We start from the raw sequence: 19815 nt of genomic DNA, 5'->3' as shown, positions 1-19815 counted from the left end.
AAGGGCATTTATACACATACCTTTTCGTCCTGCAACCCACCAGAGATCCAGCGGGTCAGAGCAGACTCAATTAATCTGTAGATTAATCGAGTCTGCTCCACACATGAGCTGATGTGAACTGTGCTGTGTCGCATGCAGTTGTATATGCAGCAAAATGTGCGTTAACATGCAGAAAATGGTGGTGGTGTACTTTTGAACTAAAACACCTTCAAGGTATTTTAGTTCAAAAGCACACTACTGCCATTTTCTGTGTGCTGATGTGCATTTTGCCACTTATACAACTGCATGCACTGCAGCGCCAGGTGTTTTTAAAAGCGCTTGGCGCTGCAGCGCAAGCATATGTACAAATCCCTCAAGTGATCAGAAACTGCTTTAAATCTGTAACAGAATAGAAGTTCAGTGTGCACAAGCCAATTTCAAAATGGCTATAACTGGTTTTAGATAAACCTGGTTAAATGTAGATTTAACTGATTTAGGTCATACCAGTTTATGAAACTTCTGTCCCAGACTCCTTCCTGGTTCAAGTTAAATCAGAGTCTCCCAGCAACCAAGCATTTTGCAGCCCTGGGCTGTCTGCTCCAGAGAGCAGGGCTGGCCCCACCATAGCTCCCTAGCTGCAGCAGTGAGGGCTGGCTTACTGGCCTCCCTCCAGGCAAACCCCAGCTGGGATTTGGGGCCAGAGAGGGAGTTAAGCTTCTCTTTCCCAGAGTACAGAGATGCCCTGCCCTGCTAAACTTACTGCTGGCTGTGACTGTGGACTACAAATCCCAGAGGCACCTGGAAGCAGGAGGAAGAAGTGATGAGGAACCCTGCAGAGTTTTGCTGCTGTGAGTCTGGACTGCAAGTTCTATAAACCTCAGGGGCAACAGAAAGAGGAAACATACTCACGGCCCATGCCAGCTATGTGCCAGAGAACCACACTCTAGTGCCCCCCTGGCTTCTGGCTTGAGCCACTGCAGGCATGGCTGCATTTCCTGAATCAATAGTGCATGTCTGTTCATTTGCTTATTGGATCAATCTTTGCAATTTAGACTAACTTGCCAAGACTGAATCAACTCAGCCTTGGGCATTTTGACTGTCTGTACTTAGACCAGAGGTCTCTTCCAGCCCTACTTTTCTATGATTCTAAGAAAGAGGGAATTCCAAATATGAGTTTATCTTTGCTCAGGAAAAAAGAAATCATGTACTTAACTCATTAGCTAACTCAAGGTTTTTGCACAATTTAAATGACTGTGTTAGAAACTAGTAAGATATTTAATTCAGTCTACCTATTTACATGCAAGCTACAAACTATCTTGTCTTCGCTAGAATTTTCTCTCAAATTGCTAATGACTTAACACAGCCTTTCCCTAGAGAACACAAAGCCTATACAGCTAGAAAAGAAGCAGACAGGAAGAGGAGCATATTGATGTGTGGGAATCTTGGGAAGATACAAGGAGGCTGGAAAAGTGAGCCCCTTGCTGTGCTTTATATCATTTTCATGGGCTTTTATTATGCTATATTCATCATTTTCTGATTACCTTGTGGACTACCTAAAACTAATGAGCTAAGAGGGAATATACAGGTTTTAAAACATGTCAAGAAACTGCTGTTGTGCTTGACAATACAGTACACAATTATACCCATTTGGGTTAATGCCAAGGTGAATGAAGAACCGCAGATTTTATTTTATTTTATTTTTGCTTTTCAAAGGCTTTTAAGACCAACACTCCCAGCTCTTATCTTTCAATTCCTCAACTTCAGAATTCAGATGGCAAAAATTAGAAGATGACTGGGGAGAGACAAGGCTTTTATTGTGGTATCTTTTACTGTGTAGTAGGGAGAGCTGTTGGACAAGGCATTGGGTGCCTTTCCTGAGGTCACAGAGGAAACTATGGGCAAAGTAATGGAATTTTTTCAGCTTTCCTTAAGTAGCAGCCTATGTTTCATGTGACTAACATTGCATAATCAAGAAGGTACGATTTCAAGTTTCCAGTGCTGTCTATTAGCTTGCAAATGAAAAGCTTTCCAGTGGCCATATAGCAGAAGCTCAATCTTAATTTTTCATGGAGTGGATTACAGTTTAACAGAAGAGATTTTCTCAGATCATCTCCTCTCCTATTCACCATCAAACAGCATCCCTATGATAACTCCATAAATTGCATAGATTCATGGAAAAGCAACAAGAGGAGATTCTTTAAACTGTCCTTAATTTAGCAAGCATTTTGTTATTACTGAGGAAAAATGAGTCTCCCCCTTCTCTTAGCATTATTTCTTTGAAAAAAATATGGATAAAACATACCATTATGTGACCAGCCGTCTTTTGGCCACTGAAAAGGGTCCTGTAGACCAATTTGGAAACTTCTGCTTCCATGTCACTATCAAGTCACATCTGAACAATATTACTTTGTAATTAATATTCTTAAGAGTTGGAATAGCTCATGGATGAAACCACATACTGGAATGTGTTTGAAAAGTCATGGAGACCAGAGATGTGCATTCATCCTTTTTATTTTGATATACTGTATTTACTCAAATCTAAAGCAACCCTGAATTTAAGATGACCCCTGCCAATAATTAAATTATATATATGGAAGCTTTATAAATTTGTTATAATTTTCCAGGTGTAAAGTCTAATTATGAGAGGTTTGTCTTGAATTTGTCCCCCTCCCACTGCTACAGCAGGGAAAATAATGAGGGGTAGGTAAGGTGGCCCTCTGCCCTTCACTCCCCACCAACTTTTCCCCCTGCAGCCTCTTTGCCACCTTAGTGTCAGACCCTGCTTAGGCTCTGTTCCCTCCCTGTGCCAGGCCCCAGAGCAGTCAGCAGTGTTTCAAGCCATAGTGACCCAGTAGCCCAGCACTGCTCACCATGTGTGTGTACTCCAGATACCCACTACAAAGGATCCATGTGCTAATTAGCCCCCAACTCATGTCTGGAAACTGGTGTTCTTGTCAGAAGTCCCAGGACCCTCCAACATTTATATGCAGCTGAGACACAGAGCTGCCTGGTCCAGCTCCACCCCATAGAGGGTAGGGTGACACTCAACAGGTTGAGAGAGGGAGTGACAGAGCTTCTCACCTACATGGACATTTGGAGATGTTTGCCAGACATTTAAGACTGGTAGAGAAACAAGAATCGGTAGAAATGTCGGGGGGGGGGAGGGGAAGTGCTGCTCAGCTGTAGGAGCAAAGAGGAAGTTGAAAAGTATTCAATATAGTGGTTCAGCATGAGTTGAAAGAGTCAGCAATGAGGGGGACTGATCATAATGAGTACTATACCTTACTATACCTTATACCAATGGGACTGCACTAATCTAGCCTTATGGCAGTTTCCCATCAGCATGTTTGCCCACTATGGGCCATGTGTTTTACAGGCATACTCTGGGTAGGCTGTGTTCAATCAGCTTCATAGTTGGTTTCTAGTACCGTGCACATGCTGCTTCTGACAGCAGTTTAATGATAGACAATGTATGTAATAAGGTGGTTTTCCTGTATGCAAATATAAGACAAAGGGCTTGTTTCCCCCAATCAGCATAGGTAAAAAATGTCATATTTTACTTGAGTAAATACAGTAAGCCTGCTTGGAATATGAGCATGGATTTAAAATTCAGCCTCAGTCAGCACCCATGTGTAGCCCTGATGTTGATATATGTGGCAGGCTGGCTGGTGGCAGCCCAGCTTGATGGCTTGAGCTGGATGGCTCAGGCCATTTGGTGGGGTCATTTCCCTTCCCCACCAATCAGATTAAGACAGGAAGAAGGCTTGCCCTGCCTTGACCCAGGGGTGAGGTGAAGAAGAGGTCCTGAGGGGGAACTAACTCTTCAGGCTTTCCCATTGTTCTATTTCCAATCTGGGGGTGGAGGCTCTAGAAGGGATAAAAAGCCCGTGTGCCCAGCACATGCGTAGCTTCAATGAAGGACAATAAAGAGGGCTGCAGAAGAGCTGGTGGAGCTGACCAGTGGGGCAGAGCAGTTGCCCTGGAAGTGCCCAGAAGATGTCTTTGTCGAGTGGGAGGCAGTAAGCAGCTGCATTCTAGTCCCACCGTGGAGAGAGCTGCAATGTTGGTGCACAGATCAGTGCATGGAGGGTCCAGGAGTGGATGGGACTTCAGCGTCTGCACAAGGCAGTGCGGGCCCCCAACACTGCATGAGTCAGGAGCCTTTGGTGCACAGTGCTGTGGAGCTGAAGGGATTGCTGCAGCTGCACGAGGCAGCGCAGGTCCCCATCCTACATGAGGCAGATGCCCTTTCAGTGCACAGGGCATAGAGAGCTGATGGGATGCCACAACTGCACGAAGCACCATGGGTCCCCAACCCTGCACAAGGCAGGAGCCCTTGGTACACGGGCCAGTGCACAGGGCTGGAGAGGGTTTTGGAGCAGATGGGATCTTGGTGGCAGCATGAGTCAGCACAGGTCCCCAACCCTGCATGAGGCAGGAGCCCTTGGTGCACGAGTTGGTGCACAGGGCTGAGAGAGGGCCAACAGGCCCAGTAGCTGCACAAGATAGCTCAGGCCTTCCTGCATCAAGAGGCAATGGACAGGTCAACCACCCTGGTGAGGGAAGACACCCTGTATCCATCTCACAGATAGAGATGAGCCTAGCCCACCAAAAGCTGCTGGGAGTCATGAGTTATCCAGGAAGGGGATTGCCACAGAGGGAGAGGGGCCCTCCCCCATTCAGGTGATCAAATGAAAGCCTGAGGAGGGGTGGGGGATGACTCCCCTTTGGGAGTAGAGAGGAACCTAGGGCCCCTGTTTGTTAAGGGTGGTTTCCATGGTTACAGGGCCCCTCCTAGTCATGGCCGAGAGGAGGGTGATGGCATTCCCTTAAGGTAGCGGGTACCTTCCCGGTACTATTTCTTCTTGGGGGCACAGCTGCTGTTCTGGTTCCGCACGTTGCTGAGATTTTTATTGTAAACTTACATTGTTAATGTTGCATTATGAGAGGATTGAAAGCTGCTCTATTTAGCCTGCTAGTAGGGTCTGCTAGCGCAACCCTGACTCTATACCTGAATTAATTGTATTGGTTACCATTATGTATTGGTATCCCTTTTGATATGATATCACTGTGCATGTTCTGCTATTGTCCCATCCCTGCCAGATTTTCCTTTGTTGATTTGCTGTCTAACCTGTGTCTTATCACTGAGTGTTCCCACACCTGCTGCCTGCAAGGCCCTGTTGAGGGCAGGGCTGCATACTAACTGGAAGACCAAAGAGGATCAAGACCTGTGCCTGAGTTCAGGGTTGACAAGACTTATTGTCTTTGTAAACTTATATTTGTAAATAGCGTATATGTTTTATATAATATTGTATAATTAAACCTGTAAACAGGTAAGTAGATAAATAGGTAGGCAAGTAGGTAAATAGGTAAGACACTGGGTGCCCCGTCTCTGCTCTGCTCTGCATGGAAAGAAGGTGAACTGTCCTGCAGCTAGGCAGTCATGTTCCGCAGCATACACGCACCCGCTGACATCCCTTCAATTGAAGAGGGGGTACCAGCAGCGTACCACCCAGGTTACATACATGTAATCTCATTAGAAGTTATATTACTTACCAAAAAAAAAAAAAAAAAAAGGAAGTATAAGTCTTCCTACTCAGCTGACTGAATCTACAGATAGCATTTGAATATCTCTCTAGAAAAAGTAGCCAGAGTCTAAACCTGAAACTTGCTGATAATCTTCCAGAACTACAAGTCTATTCTTGCACTCTATTTTAGTTAGAGATGTGAGCAAAGAAAATAGCTTTTTTACAAGAAGTACCACAGACTTCATATCCATTGGAAAAATACTCTATTCTCTCTCTCTTTTTTTTTTTTTTTTTTAGGAAAAATAATCAAGCTGATCTCAGCAAACACTTTCTTGAGCTAGATTCTGCTTTCTCAAAAACACGTCTAAACTCCTGAGAACGCACATTCCTCTAACTTGTTTCAATAGCTGCAAACATACGGTTAGAAATACTGACAGGATCCCGATGAGATGAAATCAGCATTGTTGCTTGACTGACCCTTCCACAGACACTACAGACTTTACTGTCTGTTATCCTGAGAGGATAAATAAATTGTTGCTTCTTGATAACAGACTCCAAATGATAACGTTCATGGTGACTTAGTCACTGAAGAGATATAGTTTCTCAGGGAAAGAGAAAGAAACATAAAGCAAAGATAAATACCAACAGTTGATAATATAAGAACCAATGACAACAAATTAAAGAGAAGCAAAAATGCGTGGCAAGGAAGCATTGAAAGAGAACATTAGTTACCTTCAGTGCGCAAACACTTTAGTAGTATCAAAGCTTCTCTACACACAAACTAAAGTCAAGAGAACTACACTTTTTAATTCATACCTTCAGTCATGTCAGTGAAATTATTTGTATGCACACAAGTGACCTAGTCTGTTTTATCTTTTACAGTAATTCCTCTGGGAGGGGAATTTCCTGCTGTAGAAACATAGTTGAAATACAGAATGAAACAACATAATACAGCACAGTCGCGTCATACGTGCATTTAACTTGCACGAATTCAACTTTACGCAGGGTGGGAGGGGGCGAGGCTACAGTTGTTTCAGTTTGCGGCGGCGGCAGGAGGTTTTGGCAGCATGGTGGTGGCCCAGCGGCACGCAGCCATTCCCCCCCCCCCCCCCCCCACCCCGCGCTGCACTGCTGCTGCCGGCTGCACAGCTCCAAGCACGGCTCCGCGGCAGCGGCGGGAGGTTTTGGAGGCAGAGGCAGTTGCCGCTAGTCAAGTCACTGGCGATTTGACTATGCACGATTTTTGCCTCACGCGGTGACCTCAGAACCTAACCCCTGCGTAAGTTGCGACACGCCTGTACATATATGCTGTTACAATACCAAACATTTGTGTAGTTACATCATGTTAACTACTTTTTGTGTACCAAGTATCTGGGGCTCCAGTTTATGCCAAACTGATTGAGTTCAAGAAGCTAGAGATTTAGCACAAGTTAGGGCTTGTCTACACAAGGTGATACATTTCAAAGTGAGATTTTTATAATGCAACAGGCACACAGTAGTCATCTATAAATGAATAAGTAGTTTTTACTTCACTTTACTTCCACATGGGAGAGGATTTCTCTTGAGGTATGCACTACTAAGCATTATAGGTGGGTACCTGCAGTCCCTTTGCTCAGCTGATGGGCTCTAAGCATTGTGGGATTTGTCCTACAAGACCTGATGGAATATCTAGCAGAAGCTAGACAGACCTCATTACATAACACAACTTGGGATGAAGCTATGAAAATCCTATGATGCCTCTCTCTCACCATCCTGTGACCCTTCTCTTTGAATATAGTGGGACTCTTTTTTGAATTCCTAAGCAATCATTATAGACAAAACAACTCTCCACACCATGATGCTGGCAATCAGATATACATAGTAGATTGTGCAAAAGTACTTGGCATGTCACTATTGGATAGTTGTGGCTTTGTAAACTACAGAGGAGTTTGGCTACAGTTTTTCCAACAGTAGCTACAAGTTTCCCCTCCCCATGTGCACTTGCACTAAGAAGGGAATGACAGCCCCTAGTCCTAGTGTTTGTCCCCTCTGCCAAACCGTGGGGTTCATATATAGATGATACTTCCCCATTACCAAGACTTTGTCAACAACTACAGTCATTTTACTAGTGTTAATGTAGATTGGTCCTGAAAAGTTCATGATATCAGAATTTTCAAGAACTCTTGCCTGTTTTCTCTAGACAAAAAAGGTGATTTTCCAGCCTGATTGACAACATGGACATTAATCATGTCAGCATTCTTCCTCTTAACCTGGGAGATCCTGCTTTACCCTCTATTACTATGGCTGTCAGCGCCTTTTATTGGACATTTTGATCACAGAAGAGAACTATTTAGCAATTGTTGCAGCTGCAGGATGAAAATGGAATGTGACTTCAGGACTCCAAGGGGTAAATGATGGTCACTTGACACAGGCAAGCAGTACCTGCCTTGAATTATAATTTATGCTGTGTTCTGCACAATGTTGGTAGGAGAAATAGAGAGAACCTGACCAAGGGCTAGAACCTGAGGTTCAACAGCTTTCAGGGTGGTTGGAATAACCTGTGACACATCCCCACTTAAATTACAGTCATCGGGGTACCTTATTTGTATCTGCTTTGAAGAAAATGCATTCATGTTTTGGATATACAATTTGCCTTTTACTTTGAGTTGTTTGTTGTGGTTTGGGGCACAGAAAGTGATAACATAGACTAATGACTTGGGATACATATTGCTACATGTTGGTTTTGAGGACTCTGCACACCATTAATTTTAAAAGGATGGGTACATCTCAATACACAATCTCCCCAGTTTGATTATCATTCTGCCGGGCTTGTTATGTATACTGCTTGATGTGCCCTCACAGAGTTATAATACTGCTGAACTTTGCTTTCAGCATACAGCCAATCTGAGTGGTTAGGTCCACCAGCCTAGGAGAAGTTACCACCATATGCTTTGTAGATATCTATGAAATTTTTACAAACAGTGGAAGGTCAGCTGTCATGGTAAAGGAATACTTTAGCTTTTGGGAGCAAATTTAAAAAATCCTTCAAAAATGAAAAAAAAATCTTATTAACACTGCAAACAGGAATTAAAAGATAAAGGATACTTCAGTTTGCAAAGCAAGGAGCAGAACGTTCATAGTCACAGGATGCATCTACACATCATGCTACAAAAGCCATGCTAATACACTAATGTACAATAGATTTAATCTACTGTGCATTAAGTGTCACAGAAAGACCATGTGCTGGCACTACTGCACAGTAGAGCTGGTTACTGCACATTTAGATAGTACCTGGGGGGGTTCAGTCAGAAATGCGGGGGAGGAAAATGGAAAAGAAATGTAAGGGCTGTGGCTGCTAAACTGGTCATTACAAAGCATTCCCACTATCAGCACCATTTTGAGTATGCAAAAGGAAGTTGTAACCCACAGGCAGAGCTGTCCCTAGGGTATGGCAAATCGGGGAGACTGCCCTGGGCCCTGCAATTTGGGGGGCCCTGTGGAACCAAGTGGAGCAGCCACATCCTCCTGAAGCTGGCAGCTCAGCCCCATGCTGCAGAAAAAACATGGAGACCCTCCTTCCGCCCCCCCCCACCCCTTTGCAGGGGTACTACAGCCCTGCACAGTGTTAAGGCCCGCCCCCCTCCCCCACAGGCTGATTTGACCTGGGCCCCCGCACCCCCCAGGGCTGTCTCTGCCCACAGGGATGAAAGACAGGATTTAGAAGGGGCTTTAGCTCACATGTGCTGAAGAAGACAGAGTCCAATAGGAATAACTGAGAGTTTATATCACAGCCTGTAACAGCAAGAACTTATAACAAAGGCAAAAGTTATGGTGCTTATCAGCAGGGATCCTGGTTTTCTGTGATGGAAAAAAAAAAAAAAATCACAAATTCTCTGATAAAAAAATTGCACATTCTCTGATAGACATTCCAAAATCTGTGGTTAAAATTAAATGCCCCCCACAGCCTCGCTGGTGTCCCTCACTCCCCTCCCACACACCACAGACCTGCTTGTGACCCTTGCCCCCCACCCACAGCCCTTGCCCCCTAGCCTTGCCACAGGGGGGCCCCCAGCTGCCAGGGCTATGGGGCCAGGGACCCAGGTCCACAGCCCACTGCCCTCAACGGAAGGCAGTGGCTGCTACAGTAGGAGCATGAGTCAGCTCCTCCCCTGCTGCCTGCCTGCTGCAGGCTCAGGTGGGGCTGACTCCCAGTGGCAGCATGCAGTCCAAGGGGACAGGGGGGGCCCGCGTCCCCCTGATCTGTGTGGGGGTGGGGACAGGGCAGGTGTGCCTGCCCCTGTGCACACAGAGGAAGTGTGGCCAGGGCAGCACAGAGTTTGCAGCAGCAGGCAGGTTTTGTGCATGGCCCTGCTGTGCCCTGCCATGCCTGTCACACAAGCTGCACTCCAGAGAAGCTGGGGGAAGGCAGCAGGGTGGGGAGCACAGTGTTTGCAACCCAGGGTTTGTGGCTGGCTGAGCACTGTGGCCGGGAGAGGGAGGGTTTGCAGTGTCCTTGCTCCTGGCTGGAGTGCCTGGCCAGCTGCAACCCCCTCCTCCCGGCCAGAGAGTGCCCAAGATGGCTGGAGGCTGAGGAAGTGGGGAGGTTTGCAGCCAGCCAGGCACTCCAGCTGGGAGGGGGCTTGCAGCCTGCCTGCTCCTGGCCACAGTGCTCAGCTGGCTGCAAACCCCTACTGCTCCCAGCCAGCTGCAAACTGAAGCACCTGGCTGGCTGCAAACCTCCCCACTCCCTCAGCCCCCAGCCAGCTTGGGCACTCCCTGGCTGGTCACTCCTGCTGGGAGGCAGGGTTTACAGCTGGCTGGGAGTGACGGGGGTTTGCAGCCAGCCAAGCACTCTGGCCGGAAGCAGGGAGGCTGCAAAGCCCCTCCCAGTCGAAGTGTCCGGCCGGCTGCAAACTTGCCCACTCCCTCAGCCCCTGGTCAGCTTCCCCCACCAGCCCTGCCCCGCAACCCCCAAACCCCACTTAACTCTAGCAAGAAGAGTACGCCTGAAGCAGCCTCCAATATGTGTGTGTTGGGCCCTGCTCTTCCCCCTCTCCCTTCCCCTTTGGGCAGGGTTGAGGGTTTCCCTGCCCCTTTTCCAGCCTACAAGAGCTGTTTGCAACTCTGCCAGCCTGCAGAGCTCTTTGAAAAAGGGAGAAATCCACGGGTTTCTCTTCTAAAAGGGAAAATCCCATTTTTATCAGAGAAAACACAGAAATTCATGGTTTTCTGTTTTCCATGGAAAATGGAAAACCCAGATCCCTGCTTATCAGTTTCTTCTCCAGCACTGCCAGTCGCCTGAGTGTTCTCAGGGAGAGAACACTGGCTGCAAATGAGTACAGGTAGCCAAGTCTGTTTGTAGAGGGTCTCGCTCAGATTCTTATGCCTTGAAGGGGTCCTGACTGGCTGATACACCTCTATGCAAGGAGTCTTAAGTCATGCAGTTTTTGATATCCTCTTGTCCATTAGTCATATCCAAGCTGAAGCATAATTTGATGCTGGCTTTCAATTCCCAAATCCTGTCCAATGTTTTGTAACATGGGCAGGTAGCTGGAGGTCCATCTTCCCTTTTCTCTCTTGTAAGCCACATCCATATCCTTGGTTTTAGGAGACTGCATGATTTTCCAAGCTATGACTACACTAGGCCATTGTCTTAGCAATTCTCTCCTTTTCTGGGACATCATAAACTGTACTAGGCTTGATTCTTTTCTCATGCATTGACTTCACAGCTTCCTGTTTCCTTGCCTCTCCCCAAAGGGAAGTAGATACAGGACTTCATCAGAGGTCCATGTGGAAGGATGACAATCAGGCATAGCACAGGGATAGAATAACATACTAGGTTTGTTTTGTTGAGTATAATGACTCCTGGAACAAGCAAGGGTGAAGAGGTACAAACTGTCTGCATATAACACTTCAAATGGGAGGTGCTGTCTGGTCACCATGCACCCAGAGTGGTAGAAGGCACACAGGCAAAAAATGTCTGGGTAAGGCAAGGTTTCAAGCAGTGTGGGAAGGCAGCTAGAGAACCATCAGAATAGTCTGGAGCACAGACACAACTATACCCTGTTCCAAGGTGAAATTACTCTCAATTCTGCAAAATTAAAAACTCCAGAGCAATTCAGCAGATGCACTGTTATGACAGACTGAATTGTGTGGATATAGATCTTTTTATCTTTTAACCCCATTGGCACCAGTGTTAATCCCCCATGTAGATGTGCCCTTACTGTAAAAGTATTACTTCATATAATTAAAAAAAAAATAGAAGTCCTCCCCTTCCTCTTCAAGACCAAGCCATTGAAGCTAGATTTGACATCATAAACTGTACTGGGCTTGATTCTTTTCTCAGTTTGCCTCAACTAGAATTTTTGGTTATGTTGCAACATATTAATTCATTGCAAATGTTAATGTAGACATGTCATAAACATTTGTTCCTGAACACAAATGTTATTTCTGGTGGTGGCTGATCCATCCAGTGAACCACGACAAACATGACAAGTGTTTGTGAAGAATCTATATTAGCATTTATCATCACATTAATTAATGTGTTAATTGACAACCAATTATAGTATGTTGCAAAAAAAACCCGCAAAGCCCTTAGGCTAGACAATATAAATATAAACCATTAGCTAAGTCTATTAAAGAAAATGGAGTTTTGGTGGTATAACACCAGTTTATGTAGCACACATTTCTTTTATTAGATATTGAATATTTACTTTTGAAAGTACACTCCTATATAGACAACTCTCCCACAGTTCTTTATAGCACAGTTCCAGTTCTGGCTTTCAATTACATACCAACTGGCTGTGTTTAGAAACTTACATTCCAAAGTCCAAATTAGTCACATGCAGAGAAAATATATACACCCAATTGTTCATATGAACAAACACTATTCTTTTGAGGGAATCTGTGGTGCCATTATAAACATGAATATATAACAGTTGGTTTATTAATGTCACCCAAAATCGAACAATTACAGATTTTTACAATGTAACTACATTTATTGGGTTAGCCAAAGGTCTGTCACATCCCCCAAAACCAATGCACTCATTCTCTCCCTTCCTTCTATTTCTAAAAGTTAAGAGTTTGGGGTCTGATCTAATTTATTTTGCAGTAAGTGAGTTTTTCTCTTGTCTTTAATGAGTGTTAGATTCCATTATGGATGGTGAGACATCCAAATCCTTTTGGAAATCAGAGCTGTGGTGAAGTGATGTTGTAGCCATGATGGTCCCCAAAAAAAAAAAAAAAAATTGCCAGAATCAAGGATTTTTGTGGGTAATATCTTTTATTGGACCAACTCTGTAGTTGGGATAGACTTAGACAAGCTTTTAAATGCAGTGCATTCTTCTTCAGGTCTGGATTTTGTTCCATACAGTTTAAGTAATTTATTTTTGCATTGTACTTGAACATTGCTTTTCTTTTACAAGTTTATTTGGCTTCGTCTTCCCATGGCCCCAACAGAGAACAAGTTTTAAAATGTTAACAACTGGCTAGGAATTCAAACGTAACAGCCATCTTCTTCTTTTGCTAGCATAACTACAAAGCCTCAACAGTTACGTTAGATGTACAGAAATCAAATTCGCCAATCTTTCAAAGTTCTTAGGTAAGTTGTAACATAAACAAGTTCACCATGACAAAAGAGAACTATAAAATAATTCTTTATGACAAGGCACCCAGAGTTCAATGTTAGTTTATCAAAAATAAAATTGAGAAGTGACTCGATTGTAGTATACAAACCTTAATAGCAAAAAATTATCAACATTCTCTACTAGCTTGTTTAAACAGCCCACAGCTTTAAGCAGTATGCTAGGTTTTGTGGATTCCATCCTTACCTGTCTAACTCAGAATTGTCAAGCTCCCAGGTTGTAGGAGGCCTAGGAATCAAATGTCCAAAGTGCTTTTTTGGGTCTAGCCCTCGGGCCAAGCGTAGCCAGGCAAAAGCATGCTAAAAATCAAAAAGGTGCAGACCAAGGCTCAGTCTACACACACAGAATTTTGCCAGCATACCTGTATTGTTCAGAGATGATTTTGTAACCACATGTGAGCAATGAAACCTAGGGTCAGGGAAAATCATCCTTTGTACTGAATATGAAATGGCAGCACAGAAATCACAGCATAAGGAAATGGAGCTTTAAACACCACCTTCATTCCCTCCTGATCCATAGCTGCTCCAAGATAACTGCCCATTTGTACACTTGAATGAAAACTAATAGGGCTGCGCGAGGCTTCAGACTGTGCTTCGGATCTGGAGAGGCTTCAGACATTTCAGCGTCTGAAGCAGCATGTCTGGATCAAAGCGCTGGCTTCGTTAGGCTTTCTGAAGCGGTTCAGAGCCTCCAAACCACTTCAGAGCCACATCAGAGATCCGGCCACAGGGTATAATGGGGAATCAATGAAATATCTATAACTTTGTTGTTTTCTGTCAGATTTGGATGATCCTTGCAGAAATGGTAGCCTCTGCTGACAGCATGAAGCCTGCCAAGTTTCAAGAAGATCAGTGCAAGGTTTCGGGGGGAGTTGCACCCCAAATTCTTGAAAGCAAAACTCATGTCACGTCTATGTGTTACACCACAGCGGGGTGAAAATTGCAGGGATGGTAGCCTCTGGTGAGGTCACAAAGCCTGCCAAGTTTCAAGAAGATAGATGCAGGGGTTTGGGGTGAACTGTACCTCAAGCTGCTGACAGGCAAAACTCGTGACATAGATGACCCTGTGTTTAAGGCACAGAGGGCTGAACACTGCAAGGGTGGTGGCCTCTGCTGAGGCCATAAAGCCTGCCAGCTGTCAAGGAGTTAGGTGCAGGGGGGTTCTGGGGCCCTGCACCCCTAGCTTCTGACAGAGAAAACTTGTGCCATGGGTGCTTGTGCAACTGACTGTCTGTGTCTTGGGGCAGTTGATAGTCTGTATTGTTTATTTCCTCTCCTTAGTCTGTGGTTTTATAAGTGTTAATCCTTGCTCATTAACTTGTTATGTAGTAGCTAGGTCCTGTGTATTGAGCTGGTCCCTGAGTGAATCATGATTAATTGGTAACTAGTAACACAGTAGCTTAGCAGCCAGGCCTGCAGTAATCCACTCCCCCCACCATGCCCCAAGGCAGACACAGTTGCACAAGCACCCATGTCACAAGTTTTGCCTGTCAGCAACCAGAGGTGCAGGGCCCCAGAAGTCCCGCACCTATCTCCTTGACAGCAGCCAGGCTTTGTGGCCACAGCAGGGGCTACCATCCCTGCAGCTTTCACCCTGCTGTGCCTTAACTCATACGGTGTCACCCATATCATGAGTTTTGCTTGTCCACAGCTTGACGTGCAGTTTCCCTGAAACCCCTGCACTTATCTCCTTGAAACTTGGCAGGCTTCGTAGCCTCAGCAGGGGCCTTAACACACACACAGGGTCATCTATGTCACGAGTTTTGCCTGTCAGCAGCTTGAGGTGCAGTTGCCCCCAAACCTCTACACCTATCACCTTGAAACTTGGTAGGCCTCATCAGGGGCTACTACCCCTGTGGTATTTCTTCAGAGGCTGGAGTTTTATAGACTCTATAAAATGGGTTGAATTGTGGACTATTTATGCCACTACAGGTCTTTTTATGTAGGCCTTAAAGGGAAAGGAGTAGGCCAAAAAACTCACCCCTCATCTCGTTTCCTTAATGTTTATTTTGACAATATTTCTATAAACATGTTTATTACCAAATCAAAGGCTACAACAAAGTAAGCAATCTTCCTTTCTTAATGTGGGTACTGCAGCCTGTACAATTTCAGTATATTTTCTATACTGAACTTATGTATTTCCAAGTGTGGAGGGGCCATTGGCATTCTGCAAGGCCAAAGCCATACAGCATGTTACAGTGGACACATACTGTGTTCTCTCATGGATATCTACCTTTACTCTCAAGGAAGTTTAAGCAGATTATATAGTTATTTCTTGAATATATAAGTCATATATTCTATGCTTCTTAGTCTTTTAAAGAAGAACGAAAAATGGTAGTGCATAGGACAATTCTTTAAAAAGTAGCAATAGTACCTCCGGGGGGTTCAAAAAAGGAACGATTCAGCATTTTCAAGATTTTTTCATAAAAAACAATCTGTTCTGAAAAACAATGTCTGTAACTATACATTTAGACCCTTCAGAAATCTAGCCTTATATCTCTGCCAGAGTTTAAAAGATCAACATGGCTCCTAGTCCTGCTTTTGCATGAAGTAGGCAACATAGGCTCTCCAGCTTATTTTAATTATATGGTAAATAAAAACCACATCCCTTATTTAGTTCAGAACAATGATCATAAGGAAAAAAAACCTTGCATGTAAGGTATCCACATAAGCATTAACTAAACAAAGATTGCAAATTTACTTCAAATCACATATATAAAAGCAAATGTTAAGTAATATTCACTTTTCAGCTTCCTGCCGAAGTGTTCCCAAAAGGTGTTTTTACATTCCACTCCACTTCACTCAACCCAATCCTGCTGCAGACTTCTTGAGACTCTCCATGGGTGCAAGAGTCTACCCTCATGAAGCCCAGTAGCCCCAAATATATGGTGCAGAAAATGGGAATATTCTATTAGCTCCATAGAATGAACTCTATGTTTGTACACTGGGAATGCCCAGACTAACCTTTACAATTGCTAATTTGAGTAAGCTAACTGGAAATTAGACAAAGGGCAGCAAAAGGGTGAAGAATCTAATTGGGAATCTTTAGCCTGAAAGTTCTCATTAATAGCAATGGGTTTTGCCTGATTAAGGATTGAAGGATACCATTCCTTTTTTACTCTTATTTTACTGTTTAGAACAGGAATTTTTTTTGTTTTATAAAGAAACAAATGATGAGAATTACTGAGGCTGTATTATGATTAGGGAATGCATGGCAAACATAAAAAATTAAGGAGAATCAACTCTATGTGCAAAGTCAGTTTTGCCAGACAATCCTAGGTCCCAGACAGAAACATTAAATTGCAGTGCTTCTGCTCTCATTCCAAAGTAAAGCAGTTACCTTGCATGTGCTGGACAAGAAGTCAGGCAGTGACCCATTGCAAGCCCTGTGCTCCTCAAAGTTGTAACTACCAAGCAACTGCTGTATAGTATTCAGACAGTTCATTGCTCTGTCACTCTTAGACATCATGGTTTAAGCACCCTGGTTCTCATTTGTCCAATATAGTAGTAAGCCTAGCGGTCTGGCCTTAAGCTGTGCCAGAAACAGCCAGGACTGGAGAGATCTTGCTGACATGTGAAAAGAAGTAGGATGATTTCATACCCTCTCCTTGGTCTGGGAGCAGGAGACTGCCTGCACCTGACACATGCTGCTACACTGATTGGTGCCTGGATAACTCCGCAAGAGGAGAATACAGAGTCAGGGGAATTTGAGAGTTACTAGAAGCCCCGAGGGAACCACAGCACACTTTCTTTAGAATGGGAAGCAGCTATTTACAAGTTGGATATCAGGATTATACAGCGCTTTACATTACAAAAAGGCAGCTCAGTTCTTACCCAGTTGGGAGTCATATAAGTTTATTTACCTCCACTGCTTTACAGGTTGTGAATTGACAGAAAAGGAGGAGGCCAAATCAATCTCTAAAATAGCATTATTGTTAGCAGATACTTGTCAGCTCTGAAGATCTAGGCCCTCTCCATTTTGTGCCCTTTTCAGTACGAAGCACGTAATCAGCACTTAAGACAACAACTAAACAGCCACACCATAAACTATACCAGGACAATGCTTTTCTCCCATTATAGGAGTAAGAGTCTATTTCTTGCACCTTTCAGTGTTATATGTTTCCAGGGAAGAAATCCATGCTTAATTGAGCATTTTGAGACTACAGGTTGACTCATTAACTAACTAAGAGCAGGTGAAAACAGTAAGGGTGGGTTAGTAAAGAGGTTCAGGGAAAGAAGCTCCTCAAGGAACTGTAACATCTTCCTTTCCCTTAGCTTCTAACTTTGACACTCATCTATAGCCCCCTGGACCAGACAGTCACTCATTTACCTTGTTTGTATTGTACCAAAACTTGGAGAGGGACCCATTTCCAATCTGGTGCTCCTCAGAGGTGGAGTTCCAAGACAGCTGGCCTAATGAGCTCAGGAAGTGCATGTCTCCAGTCATCAGTTGTACCCCCATGGCTCCTGCTGCACACAGTGCCATGAGCACTTGCCAGGGGGTTGCGCGGCTGCCCAGGTGTGCAGAGACTTTACAGTCACTTCCTGGTTTAGGACTGTCTGGCAGAAAAATTCTTCTTGCATGACATACTCCTGCACTGCCTGGGCTCTGAACAGGTGTGTGCAATCAGGGGAGGAAGAAAGCTACTTCTAGGGAACTTAGGGGTATTAAAGGGTCTGCATGGCTTTTGACTTTTTTTTACCTTTTTATAGATATTTGTATAAACATGACAAAGCCACATGCTACAACTTTTCAGCTGGCTTTACTAACTGTAGCTTAGCACTCACACTTCCCACCCCCTCTGATTCTCTGTGTGCCCCACCCCTATTCTATACTAGCAGTGTGAGAGCTTAACTCTTTCAGAGACAAGAGAACACTAACTCTTACACTGGCTAAATTATTCATAACTAATTGACATTCAGTGATATGAGCTTTTTAAAAATGACTTATTCCTGAGTTACTAGCATCAATTTTTGTTTCTGTGAGCATATTCCTTGGTTGTAAGTAGTTACCAAATAATTTATGTGAACAGTTTTCAGGTAATGGGGCTGTTTCCAAGCTGTTATTTCATCTATTTGCTGTTGGTGAGGTGTGATTAGTCACTTCAGCTGCCTCATATTATTTCTTCTCTTTGACTGGAAAGTGAAACTTGCTCTTCATTCCTTCTTCTCCTACGACACCCTCCGCCCCAGAAGAGCAAGTACCCTCAGTTGCATATGAATATGTTTGTTTAGTTTCTTAGGGGATGGCTTAGTACATGGGAGTAAGCTGTTAAGTACACGAGGTGGATCCAGAATCTAAACAAGTAGTTTTGTATGTGAAAACTAGTCACTTTTTAACTTTAACATCTGAAATCCCTCTGGACAAGTGTTTCACTATAAAGGAAAATAAAGTAGAGAAAAGCATGTTAAAGAGGAATGAAGCATTAAGGCTAAATACAGATATTCAAAAAGCCTGAATTGATTCAATACTTCAAATACTTTCAACCAGGTTCATCTTAAACCAGTTTTGGCCATTTTGAAATTGGTTTATGCACATTGAACTTCTGTTCTGTTACAGGTTTAAACCAGTTTCTGATCACTTAAACCAGTTTATATATAACTTCTGTCCCTAGCCTAAAGGAGGTGGAGGCATTTGCAGGTGCATGAAGAAAAAAGGGGCCAGAAAGGGGGGTTGTGGGAAATCACAGGAAGATACAAATAGCCTTACAGAGCAATATGGAGAGTTCTAAATGCAGAAGCAAGAGTAAAGCTGTTGCACCCTTTTGATTTGTAAAACATATAGCTGAGTATAATCTGGAAGAAGTTTACACTGTCCATCTGCCAGTCTGAACAGCAGGATTGTTGACCTGGCACAGGAAAAGAGACTGTGAGGAAAACACTGAATAATTAGGTTGGCATACCATACTCATTTCATGCAGTTCTTCAGGTGTTGCGGTTTGAATGGGCAGCACTCCCAGAGACTTACACAATAGCAGTATTAACAACAGTACATCCTGTTGAAACATCTTTTGTCAAATGTTGGTTTAGTGGCCGGTAAGACTCCAGTTACTTGTAATGCAGAGGGCTCCTGGCTTCCATTGTGTTTCAGGGTCCTGCTGTGCTAGGCACTATCCATATACTTAAGAAAAATGTAGCCCCTTCCTCAAAGTGCTTATAGTCTGTAAGAGATAAAGACCAACAGGTAAATATAATATTTTGTCTGGAACCACTACTGCATAAGAGTACAAAGAAAAGTAATAGGGCTTATTCATTTGGGATGAAAAATGCCCAGAGGAATGTAGACTAGGAGAGCAAGGCAGCTGGACAATATGTCCAGAGGAACAGACTGGAGACTGAACTTCTAGCAAGGCATCATGTCCAAGAAGTATGGCGCAGTGACCCAGGTGACAGGAGAAAAATGAAGAGAGAGAAATACATGAAAAGGAGAAAGCAAGATGGAATGAAGATCAGAAAGAGCATGATTTAACCACTTTTCTTTTTAAACCATTGCTTTAGAGAAGCTAAAGTTAACTAAAGACTGTCCTAGCACTACTATGCAATCACACATTCGCTGCAGCAGCCTCAGGCTGTGATGTGAGTGTAAGGGGGAGGTAAGATGCTGGTAGATACAGGAAAGGGGGGGGGTGGTCAATGTGGCACGGTCTTCACTGACACTCCAAAAAAGGACAAGGTGCTCTGTTCTGA

The 19815-nt window shown here is 44.0% G+C and overlaps 1 protein-coding gene across 1 annotated transcript in view; it reads right to left on the bottom strand.

Annotated features, from left to right (window-relative positions):
- The window catches only part of NIPAL2 (NIPA like domain containing 2), a 69524-nt gene extending 51633 nt beyond the window's left edge, over window positions 1-17891 (bottom strand). The window contains exon 1 of the mRNA XM_006273238.3: window positions 17459-17891. Coding sequence (XP_006273300.1) covers window positions 17459-17614 — 156 coding nt within the window. The 5' untranslated portion in view covers window positions 17615-17891. The remainder of the gene's footprint in view (window positions 1-17458) is intronic.
- Between the last annotated feature and the right edge of the window lie 1924 nt (window positions 17892-19815).

The sequence above is a fragment of the Alligator mississippiensis genome, chromosome 3 (genome assembly GCF_030867095.1).
Source record: "Alligator mississippiensis isolate rAllMis1 chromosome 3, rAllMis1, whole genome shotgun sequence".
Classification (NCBI taxonomy): Eukaryota; Metazoa; Chordata; order Crocodylia; family Alligatoridae; genus Alligator; species Alligator mississippiensis.
Note: the sequence above shows the minus strand (reverse complement) of the source record. Positions and strands in the feature narration are given on the sequence as shown.